We start from the raw sequence: 12415 nt of genomic DNA on the forward strand, positions 1-12415 counted from the left end.
TAAGAGAGTTTGTAAAAACAAGACCAGCACTGCAGGAGAAACTCAGAGATGTCCTTCTTACAGATATACCACAGAAAGCTCCATGGTCTAAAGCAGTCTTAATCTCTTTTCACCATCTATCATGATGCTTACAATCAGCTCAGTGGTGAGAATCTTTGTTTTCTTGATGTTGAGCTTCAATCCATATTGAACGCTGCAGTTCTTGAACCTCTGCAGCAAGAGATTCAGGTCCTCCTCAGTTTCAGCAAGCAGAATTGTGTCGTCTACATAACGCAGATTGTTCATGAGTCTGCCTCTGATCCTGATGCCACAGTTTTCCTCATAAAGCCTAGCCTCCCAGAGCCTAGCCTCCCAGATAATCTGTTCCACATATAGATTGAAAAGATATGGAAATAGGACACATGGTTGACACACACCCTTCCTAAGTTTGAACTATGCAGTGTTTCCTTGCTCTGTTCTGATGACTGCCTCCTGGTCCAAGTATAAATGTTTCTGTAGTTTTCTAAATTTGCCTTGTTAACTAAACGTCTAGAAAAATACTGTAAAGCTTTTTCTGTTATGATTTTCTGTTTTCTTAGGAGTTTCTGAAAAAGAATGCATTTTTCAGTTATGGTAAAAATTCCATAAAATTAACTTTTAGAACAATTAATGATATATTAATAAATTCACAGTGTTATGCAACTACTTCCTCTATATAGTTAGAAAATATTTCCGTGACTCCAAAGTAAATGGGTTTTCCTTTTTAAGATCAATGTCCTATTTTTGTGTGCAACTTGTATTTAACACATTTTATAATCACCCACCCCCTCAATTTTACTTTAACATGGTGTTTTTCTTTTCTTTTAGGGTTTTATCATCAACTGAAGTCTTATCAACTGATACAGATAGCAGCTCAGCTGAAGACAGTGACTTTGAAGAAATGGGAAAGAACATCGAGAACATGCTACAGAACAAGAAAACTAGCTCTCAGCTGTCTCGTGAACGAGAGGAACAGGAGCGCAAGGAACTACAGCGAATGTTACTGGGTGAGAATAGTGGATTGACAAAATAAAGTGAAAAATAAATGTGAAAAGAATTATACATTACCAGAGGGAATGAAAGTTGGGAAAATTAATATAGAGAGGTCTGTAGATCAGGTAGAGAGATTTCGGGAAACATAACTTGGAGTTTGTAGAGGGAAAATTGAAGAGATGGTGCCAAACTACCATTACCTATAGTAGTCCTACCAGGGCTATTCTAGAGGGTAAGAGTTTGCTAGATTGTTGTTGTTATGTGCCATCTACTCACCTGCTTCTCATAGCAATCCTTTGTATAGCGGCTCTGAAGCCTACCCTGTCCTGAGCCAGTCTCACTGATTCTGGCACACCTTCTCCCCTCTCCCCCCCCCATTGCCCTAGTTACTGTATCTTCCTCTCCTGCACTGTCCCTCCACCCTTCTGCAAGGACTGGTCCCTCCTGGCCACATGCCCAATGTGAGATGGAGTTTCAAAATCCTAGACTCCAAAGGGAAACCAGGTTTCACCCCCTCCAAGACAGATTTATTTATTTTCTTGGTGGTCCATGGTATGTTCAAGGCTTTTCTGCAGCACCACAACTCAGAGGAATCAATCCTTATTCCATTATCCTTAGTCGTTGTCCAGCTCTCTGATGCATAACAAGTAATTGTGAAGACCCTGGCCTGGGTCAGGCACACCTTAGTATCTAGACTGAAATCATTGCATCTCAGTACTCTGCAGAGGTCCCTAACAGCAGATTTTCCCAGTGCAGTTTGTCTTTTGGTTTCCTGACTTCTAGTGCCAAGAGTGTTTATTGCAGAACTAAACAAACTATAATTGTTAACAACTTCAGCCTCTTCTCCATCTATCATGGTGCTGCCAATTGACCCAGTGGTGAGAATCTTTTGTTTTCTTGATGTTTATGTTGCTCTTCAATCCATATTGAAGACTGAGGTCTGCATCAGTTTCAGCAAGCAAGGTTGTGTCATCTGTATAACGTATGTTGTTGATGAGTCTTCCACCAGGCGAGATCCACATTCTTCCTCCTAAAGATGAGCTTCCCAGATGATTTGTTCTTCATATGGATTGAAAAATTATAGAGACAGGATGCATCCCTGATGCACTCCTTTCCTGATTTTGAACCATGCAGTGTTTCCCTGCTCTATTCTGTGGACTGCATCCTGATCCAAGTAGAGGTTTCGCATAAGCACAATCAAGTGTTCTGGGATTCCTATTCTCTTCAAAGTTACCCACAATTTGTTGTGATCCACAGTAAAATGCCTTTGCATAGTCAATGAAACATGAGTAGACATACCTCTTGTACTCTTTGCTTTCTGCCAAGATCCATCTGTCTTTGGTGATAATGTCTCTAGACATACCTCTTGTACTCTTTGCTTTCTGCCAAGATCCATCTGTCTTTGGTGATAATGTCTCTAGTTCCACGACCTTTTCTAAACCCAGCTTCTATTTCTGGTACTTCTCTGTCATTTCTGGATGATCTTCAACAGGATTTTGCTTGTGTGTGCTGTTAGTGATATTTATTGTTTGATAATTTCCACACTCTGGGAATAAATACAGATCTCTTCCAGTCCTTTGGTCAGATGGTTGTCTTCCAGATTTCTTGGCACAATCTGGTGAGTACATCTAGGGTAGCATCTGATGAAATATGTCAGTATTCCATCAATTTGTGCAGCTTTTTTTTTACTAATTTCAATGAACATTTACAGAGATTTTAGATTTTCATTCATTCATTGTTGCACTATTCTCCCCGCCCACCCCCAGTTCGCTATTCTTGAAAAGCAAAAGAGAAACTCCTTCAATGGTATACAATCCCCCCCTCAGGCCCCAACCCCCACCCCGAGTATACTCCACTCTACAACCCTCATTTCGAACTCATATGATAATCATAATGCCCTAAAATATATTGCTTTTTAAATTTTATCATTATTATTATTTATTTTCTGTGTGTGTGTGCACGCACGCACGCCGTCAAATTGAATCTGACTGGTACAGGAGGAGATTGTCTCTCCTTCTCCAGCAGAGCATCTGGTGGATTAGAACCTCATGCCTCTGGGATTGCAGTTCAACTTCTTACCACTAGGCCACCAGAGCTCCCTAAAATATATTGCTTTTAAACTATTCTCTCCCTCATCGGCTTCAATGCAGTATACATAATTTATCCAGTTTTTCTCAGTCTTACCCCCACCTGATGTCAGTCTCATTCTACGACAGTGGCACCATACAGTATTTGGTAATGACATGTCAGATAAGGGACTTATATCTAGAATTTATAAAATACTTGAGCACCACAACAAGATAAAGGTAAATAATCCAATAAAACAATGGGCACAGGATATGAACAGACACTTCACCAAAGAAGACATTCAGATGGCCAACAAGCACATGAAGAAATGTTCAAAATCCCTAGCTCTAAGAGAGATGCAAATCAAAACAACTATGAGATATCATCTCACCCCAGTCAGAATAGCAAAATTTAACAGAACAGCAAGCAACAAATGCTGGCGAGGTTGTGGAGAAACTGGAACCCTTATTCACTGTTAGTGGGAATGTAAAATGGTGCAACCACTGTGGAAGGCAGTATGGCGCTTTCTCAAAAAGTTGCGAATAGCGATATCATTTGACCCAGCAATTCCACTACTGGGAATATACCCCAAAGAGACCATAACTGACATCCAAGCAGATATATGCACACCCATGTTTATCATGGCATTGTTCATAATAGCAAGGAGTTGGAAACAACCTAAGTGCCCATCAACAAAGGAATGGATAGAGAAGCTGTGGTATATTCACACAATGGAATACTATGCTGCATTGAAAAACAAGGAACTCATTCAATAGTATTCAAAATGGGTGAGCCTGGAGAACATTATGCTGAGTGAAATATCTCAGTCGCAAAAGGACAAATGCTGCATGGTGTCTCTGCTGTAAAATGGGACTGCTATCAGGGTGGGGCTAAGACTGAGGAAAAACTGGATAAATTGTGTATACTTCGCTGAAACAGATGAGGGAGTGAAGAATATAAAAGCGATGTATGATAGGGTATTATGGTTATCACAAGAGTCCACAATTAAGTTTGCATAGTGGAATGTACTTGGGGCAGTGGGAGGGGTGCGGGGGGATTGTGTTCCAGGGAAGGAGTGTTTCTTTTACTTTTGAAAGAGAGGGCAAACTGGGGAGGTGGGGAGGGGGGGAGAAGTGCAGCAATGAATGAATGGAAATCCAAATTCTCTGTAAATGTTCATTAAAATTATTAAAATAAATTTAAAAAATCTAAAAAGAGAAAGATATGTATTATTTGAGAGTTTGTCTTTGAATCCAAGTGGTATTGGAAGTGATTCACAGCTAACCCTCTTTAGCGGATTTTTAAAGACAATAAATGGCATAAGAGGTGATCTTTCTCCTGTAAAACAGCTGGTGGATTCAAAAGATGTGCCAAAGTAGCACAAGTCCTTGCTCCTAAAGCACCAAGGCTCCAAAGGAATCTTTGACCCTAAAATTAAAAATCACCAACCAAAAACTGCAAAAGTTGTAGATAGAGATTATTATTAAGGTTTGAAATAGACTGGGATATGGGTATTGGGAGTGAGAACAAGGGGAAAATAAAGATGATTTAAGATTTTACTTTGGAATTATTAGAAATAGCCATTATTAAAACTGGAAATTTTAGAGAAAAAAACTGGTTTAGGAACGGAAGGGGTGTATATGCAGAGTGTGAGACATGTTGAGTTTGAAGTTCTTTAAGATAACTCCCAGTGTCAATAGATGTCAGGCAGGTAGTTGAAAATTTGGTTGTTGATAAGGAATGAAGATGTAGAAGTGACTGTTTTCGTGTATAGTTGTTTTTTGCTGTGTGTCTTCCTCTCCATAATAAAAGGTTCATGTAATTTTGCTGTTCTGACTACTTTGTGAAGATGCTGTGCTATTGCCCTTCTACCAGTGTGGTCTTCTAGTTCCTTGCTATTCTAAATGTGGTTTTGGACCAGCAACAGTCAGGCCTCATCCCAGAGACCATCCCATTGCCATTGAATTGATTTTGACTTAGTAACCCTATAGAACATAGGAAAACCTATCCCATGATCTTTCCAAAGTTGTAAATCTTTATGGGAACACACTAGATAGACTGTCTTAATCTTTCTCCCGGAGATTGATGAGTTTTAACCACCAATCTTCTGGTTATTAAATTGTGCATTTTTAACAAGATCTCTAGTTAAGTTGCGAAGCATAATCTAGGTTTTAGACTTGTTTCTGTGGTGTAATTTTATTTTTCTCCTGGAAAGATGTGTTCAGCATTTATTTCCTGCTTGGACTTTTTCTCAGTTCAATCAGAATTTGGATACTGCTCTTCTGTAATCTGTACCATTCATTTAGCTTCTTTTAGAATTTTAAAAAACAGGATAATTGACAATGAACCTGATGTGAGGAAAGGACAACTTAGCATACTCTTGAGGCTGCTGTGACTGATGCTTTCTGTAGACCCATAATCTTATTAAACTTTGAGGTCTCCACTCAGTCCCACCCCTATTCCTCAAAAAAAAAACACGGCCATTTGCAGGAGTAAGAGAAATCTTTGGAAATCCTTTTTTACCTTGCAGCAGCAGGCTCCGTGACGTCAGGAAACAGTCACAGAGATGATGACACAGCTTCTGTGACTAGCCTTAACTCTTCTGCCGCTGGCCGCTGTCTCAAGATTTATCGCACATTTCGAGATGAAGAGGGAAAGGAGTATGTTCGCTGTGAGACTGTGAGAAAACCAGCTGTCATTGATGCATATGTGCGTATACGGACCACAAAAGACGAAGAATTTATGTGAGTATGTAGGGTGTTGGTTGTCTCTGGTTCTCCTCTTTCAAGTGATAAGGGAAAAGAAGAGGAGGAAATGTTGATTGGTGTGGGTACTTGAGTTCTATCAGCAGGATTACATACGGAGAGTTTCCATAAATGTCTGCCTTAATTGGGAGCCATTTTGCTTTTAGAGCTTTGGGTTTGAACATAGCCAAATTTTCTACAAAATAGGTAGGTTTTGTTCCATTGGTCCTTTATACTGTTGTTGGTTGGTTTACAGAATCTTAGTGATTACCCAGGAGTTCTCATTTAGAAAGAGGTACTTTGAACAAGTACAAAGTGTTAAATTATGGAAAACGGGAATGGTAGGCATTTAACTTTTTTTGCATGAGCTAGCTATGAGATTTTAGCTGTTAGGACAGTCTACTAGGTTTACATTTGCTTTTGGTCATGTGATTTTTTTCCCTCCCCCCCCTTCCCTGTTATTTAGTCGAAAATTTGCCCTTTTTGATGAACAGCATCGAGAAGAGATGCGAAAAGAGAGACGGAGGATTCAAGAACAATTGAGACGGCTTAAGCGGAACCAAGAAAAAGAGAAGCTTAAGGGTCCTCCTGAAAAGAAGCCAAAAAAAATGAAAGAACGTCCTGACCTGAAAGTAAGTAAGTGTACTGTACATAAGCAAGAAGCATACCTTTTTTTCCCCTTAGCTTTTGACATACTCCTTTATAGGTACTGAGGTCAGTGTTGTGGAAACCAGATTGAGTTGAAGTGGTCACTTGAATGTTAGAGAGCTCTGGTGGCCTAGTCGTAAGAAGCTGAACTGCAATCCCAAAGACCCTCGGTTTTAATCCATCAGCCAGTAAAGGCTGTTGCAGACTAAAGCTACATTCAGCAGCAGAGCTGGCCAGCATGGATGTAAATCCCAGCTCCTAATCAAAACAAGGAAAAGGTTAAATGACACAAATTTCCATTTCCGTTTTGCAGTTGAGTGGGTATGATATCTTGATTTATCCTTAGAATTGATTTGTTTTGTCTACAAAATTGGGTCAATACTGTCTCGTACTAATAATACATACAAGAAATCAATATTAAAAACAACTTCAGAGCTTATAGTAATAATAGTATTTATATTTGTTGAATATTTTATAATATATGTATTGGAAGTAATACTTTTCCCTACATTGTATCATTTACTTTAAAAATACTGTTTGATAACAGTAATTTTTCAGGGAGGTAAAAAACAACAGCAGCCCAGGATTGGAGAGATAACTTCACAGAGCTATAATGTAGCAGAACAAGTCCATTGCTCTTCCCACTATAACAAAGCACTTTTCCTTTTGCAGTTGAAATGTGGGGCATGTGGTGCCATTGGGCACATGAGGACAAACAAATTTTGTCCCCTGTATTATCAAACAAATGCTCCACCTTCAAACCCTGTTGCCATGACAGAGGAACAAGAGGAAGAGTTGGAAAAGACAGTCATTCATAATGATAATGAAGAACTCATCAAGGTCGAAGGGACCAAAATTGTCTTGGGGAAACAGCTAATTGAGAGGTAAAGAATCGCAGTCAGACAGTATTATAGGGAGTCTTTTAGAAGTTGGTAATGTGAATGATTGGTAGTGGTGAGAAGTAGATAGTAAGGGGGATATATTCTCTTTAGAAGTACCAGGAACTCAAATAGGTTTTTCTCAGTAATCATTACCAGTAATAAAAATCATAGTCTCTTTGTGTGAAACACTACAACTTCACTACCTGCTATTGAGCATACTTCTTTACTGATTCTTTCCATAAGTACAAAATGGGAATAATACCACCTTAAAATAGTTAAGACGCTAAAACTTAATTAAGTATGTATGTGGCATATGGTTAGGTACTTGGTAAGTGTTAACTCTCCTTCCACTTGTAATATTTATAAGACCTTAATCTCAGAGTAGGGAGCGCTGGTGGCCTAGTGGTAAGAAGCTGTGCTGCAATCCCAAAGGTATGCAGTTTGAGGCTACCCGTTGTTCCACTGGAGAAGGATGGACATTCTCTTCCCATGCGATTAACTGCCTCAGAAAACCTGCTGAAGGGTCAGCTAATGGGTCAGTTCCGGCTTTACGGTACACAACAGTAATCTCAGAGTGTTCTCATAATGGACCATTATTAATTAAGAAAACATAAAAATCACGAAGTCTGTTGCCCTCAGAGTTTATAAATGTCAAATGAAGTTTTATATTTAAAGATTTCCCCCCCCAAAGTTTTGGTTTGAAAATTGTAAACATACAGAAATTCTGAAAGAATAATACATTTGTACTTATTCATTGCCATTAAGTTGTAACCAACTCAAGTCATATAGCTGACTCTCCAGTGGGTTTGTGGAGAATGTGACTCATGTGGGAGATTTCCATCTTTCTCCAAAAGTATATCTGGTGGATCCAAACTACTAGAGAGGTGTTGTCTTTGAATTAGCAGCATAACTCCCTATAGACTATGTTCCCAGAGCTCCCCCTATATACACTCTCTTCTAAATCTACCAATTATTAACATTTTGTTACATTTATATATGTTAAGCAATTTTCCTTCTCTGAGCTATTTGAAAGTACAATGAAGGCATCATTGCATTTCACTTTTAAATATGTCTTAGAAATAAAGATGTAATACCTGTTATCTTTAATAGCATACTTAAGAAAGTTAACATTGATTCAGTAATAGTTAATATTTAGTCCTCATTTATATTTCTCCAGTTCTAATAGTGTCTTTTTTTGTCTCCTTTCTATTCTGGATCCCCTCTCAGTTCAAACATTAGTGTTTAAATTTTTGGTTTTTTTCCTAATCTACAACTGTTTTCTCTCTCTCTCTCTGTGTGTGTGTGTGTGTGTGTGTGTGTGTGAGAGAGAGAGAGAAATTGGAAGATTTGCTGAATTTTTCAAGGGTCCAGACCAATTTTGTCTGATTGTTCTCTTAATAGATTGAGATTCGATGTTTTTGCTGAGACTGTTAAATAAAATGATTTTATGTACTTAATGCACCAAAAAGGAAGTATAAAATGTCAAAATTAGTGGTAGCTATCAGATTCTTCTGTAATAAAGATATTCTTTTTCCCTTTGTAATTAATATGTAGAGTTGTGTACTGTCGAGTCAGAACCAACTCATAATTGACTCTCCAGCAGATTTTCTCAAGCAGTTAAGTCACATGGGAGCAGATTCTCCCACCAAGCAGCTGGTAAATTAGAACCATTTTCCTTGTTTTGGCAGCACAGCTCCTTACTATTTTTCATAGTCTTTCTCTCAGTAACCATTGATGATCATTGGCTGTATTACATTGGAACCTGTAAAACATTTCTTTTTTTAATAATAGAATTTTTATCTTTTGTTGGCATTCTTTTCTAAAAGGAAACTCTTTTATTTAAATATTGGGGATTTTTAAAATTTCATTGGTAATTGTAATCATTGTTCTTTTTGATTCTCATATTGGCTAAAATTTAGCTCTTTCAAGTTGGATCCTGTGTCCTTTTGAAATTATTAAAATCTTTTGTTAACTTCTTTGCATTCTGTCACAAGTTGCGTGTGGCTGTCTTTGTACTTAATTTTCCTACCCCACACCTTAAATCAGCCTAAGACCCTAATTGTTTTCACCAGGTATTTAGAAATCAAGGTCTGGGTAATAGACATACTTATTGCCACTGGCATGCCATTTATAGAGGGTTGTTTGCTTTTTTAGTGGATAGAACTGAAGAAATTAAATAAATTTGAAATCATTAATTCAGTAGTGATACTGCCATTCCAGCTATATACCTACATATTCTTCCCTGATTCACAATTTATATCCTTTGCTGTGTTCTATAACACACACAAAATAGTTTCAAAATTACTGTACCAATACCACTACCAACAAACATACCTAAAAAGTTACAGATACTTGTACTAAATGCTATTGAAGTTGCACAGTGAGGAGGAGGAAGCTACCCAAAGAATGCTTGAATTATTTTTATATGTAGTTATCAATTTCATATAGAATTAGATGCGCTTACATTGGTTCATGTTCATTTTGGGGTTTTCCTTTCTACCATTATTAATTTAATGAACCAGTGTCTGTAAAAGTTTGTGTGTGGGGATTTGGTGGTTTTCTTCCCCCATTTTCTTTTCCTTTGTGTTCTCTTTTTCTTTTTCCATAGAAGTTTACAGAGACTTTGGATTTCCATTTATACATTGTTGCACACTTTCCTCCTTCTCCCCCCCCCATTGCATTTCTCTTTGGAAAAAAAATTCTTTCATTGTTATATAATCTTTCCCCCTACCCCCAAGTCCATGAAAATAACACCTAAACATATATTCCTTTTAAACAGTTCTCTCCCTCATCTGTTTCAAAGCAGTATACATTATTTCTCCCCTCTTTTCTTAAGTTCCCCCCAACCCCAATGTTAGTCCCGTTTTACAACAGTGGCACTATGCAGTATTTGTCCTTTTGTGACAGGTATTTCACTCAGCATAATGTCCTTCAGGGTCACCCATTTTGTATAGTATTTCATGAATTCTTTGTTTTTCAGTGCAACTTAGTATTCCATTGTGTGAATATACCACAGTTTCTCTCTCCATTCATATGTTGATGGGCGCTTAAGTTGTTTCCAACTCTTTGCTATTGTGAACAAAGCAGCAATAAACATGTCTGTGTATATACTGCTTGGGTGGCAGTTCTGGTTTCTTTATGGGATATTCCAAGTAGTGGAATTGCTGGGTCAAATGGTATTTCTATGTCCAACTTGTTGAGAAAGCGCCGTACTGCCTTCCAGAGTGGTTGCACCGTTTTACACTCCCACTAGCAGTCAGTAAGGCTTCCAATTTCTCTACAACCTCACCAGCATTTGTTGAATTTTTATTCTTACTGGGATCATTTTTATTCTTACTCATAGTTATTTTGATTCACCATTTTCTTAAGTGCAATTCAGGGACATTAATGTTCTGTAACTATCATGACCATTGGTTTCCAGATTTTCTCATCACCCTTATCAGAAACTTGATACTCTTTAAGCAATAATCAGTATGTTTTCATGGATAATAGCAGAAATGTAGTCTATTTGGTCCTTTAAAATGGAAGGGAAGAAGGTGAATAAATGGTTAAGGATTGAGAAAGTCCCAAATTTGTGGTAGTTTTTTCAAAGCAGTTTGTAATTTCTTATTTTCATTCTGGAATGAGTTAAGAGTCCTAGTTCTTTAACCCTAAGATAGAATACTAAAAGATAGACAAAAAGTACTTGCCGTCCCATTAGCTTGCTTACTTACTTTTTTTTTCTAGTTAAAGAAATGAAGTTATGACTTTATTTCTTTATTAATTAAAAAACTGACTCATAGCCGACCCTCTATTGTGTTTCTGAGGCTCTAGTTTGCATGAGAGGAGATTGTACATTTCTTGCCTGATTTGAACTTTAGAATGAGCTTTGATTTGGCTTTTGCTTCCCCAAGCTCATGCTTAGGTACTTTTGCACTTTTTCATTGTCATTGTTTTTTCTCTGGGAATTCTAAAATAGGGGCTTGTGCTATGAGAGTGTTATTCATTGCAGTGCAGATGAGGTTCGAAGAAAATCTCTGGTTCTCAAGTTCCCCAAACAACAACTTCCTCCCAAGAAGAAACGGCGAGTTGGTACCACTGTTCACTGTGACTATTTAAATGTGAGTATATTTTCTTTCCTTCTAACTAAATAGTGTTCTCATCATTGATAACTTCACATCTTCTAAGCCATGACTAATACAACTTTAACTTTAATCTCTTTGGCCTTCTTCTAAGAATGATGTTTACTGTTAATTACAAGATTTCCAAAATATATTTGTCTAGTTAGATAAAGAGTATTTTGATTTGTCTGTTTTTTGACTCCTCAGAGACCCCACAAGTCTATCCACAGGCGCCGGACAGACCCTATGGTGACATTGTCATCCATCTTGGAGTCTATCATCAATGATATGAGAGATCTACCAAATGTGAGTCCATTGTATCACATATCTACACTAGGATGGCAAGACTTTTATTTTGTCTGGTCTTAGCTATACCCTTAGGTACAGGGTGAACTCTGTAAATCTACGCATTGCTAATTAGGAACTGCTAATTCTCTAGGAGCTAAACTTTGTTGTTGTTGTTTAAAGGATGATATAGTTAAGACTTGCTCCATCTAGAAAGATTTTTTTGAGTTGTTAATCCACGTAGACAGTTAAGATGTGTGTCTCTAGGAATTGACTATTGCAAGTGTTCTTTGATCATGAGTGGTACTTGCTGTTATCTGCACAGACCTACCCTTTCCATACTCCAGTCAATGCGAAGGTTGTGAAGGACTACTATAAAATCATCACTCGACCAATGGACCTACAAACACTCCGTGAAAATGTGCGTAAGCGCCTCTATCCATCTCGAGAAGAGTTTAGAGAACATTTGGAGCTAATTGTGAAAAATAGTGCAACCTACAACGGTAAAATCATCTTTTAGTTTCTAATATATTCCTTTGGGTTAGTTGCTGCTGAGTTGATTCTGACTTGTTAAAAACTGAATAGAAGCTTTTTTTCCCCCTATAATTATATTTTATTAATTTTCATAAACATTTACAGAGATTTTGGGTTTCCATTCATTCATTGTTGCACTATTCTC

The 12415-nt window shown here is 37.7% G+C and overlaps 1 protein-coding gene across 1 annotated transcript in view; it reads left to right on the forward strand.

Moving 5' to 3' along the window:
- The window catches only part of TAF1 (TAF1 RNA polymerase II, TATA box binding protein (TBP)-associated factor, 250kDa), a 113316-nt gene that overhangs the window by 65567 nt on the left and 35334 nt on the right, over window positions 1-12415 (forward strand). Inside the window, exons 22-28 of the mRNA XM_006895981.1 lie at window positions 847-1025; window positions 5609-5822; window positions 6289-6454; window positions 7143-7354; window positions 11343-11451; window positions 11659-11757; window positions 12062-12239. Coding sequence (XP_006896043.1) covers window positions 847-1025; window positions 5609-5822; window positions 6289-6454; window positions 7143-7354; window positions 11343-11451; window positions 11659-11757; window positions 12062-12239 — 1157 coding nt within the window. The remainder of the gene's footprint in view (window positions 1-846; window positions 1026-5608; window positions 5823-6288; window positions 6455-7142; window positions 7355-11342; window positions 11452-11658; window positions 11758-12061; window positions 12240-12415) is intronic.

The sequence above is a fragment of the Elephantulus edwardii genome, unplaced genomic scaffold (genome assembly GCF_000299155.1).
Source record: "Elephantulus edwardii isolate Elephantulus edwardi_28Jun2011 unplaced genomic scaffold, EleEdw1.0 scaffold00178, whole genome shotgun sequence".
Lineage (NCBI taxonomy): Eukaryota > Metazoa > Chordata > Mammalia > Macroscelidea > Macroscelididae > Elephantulus > Elephantulus edwardii.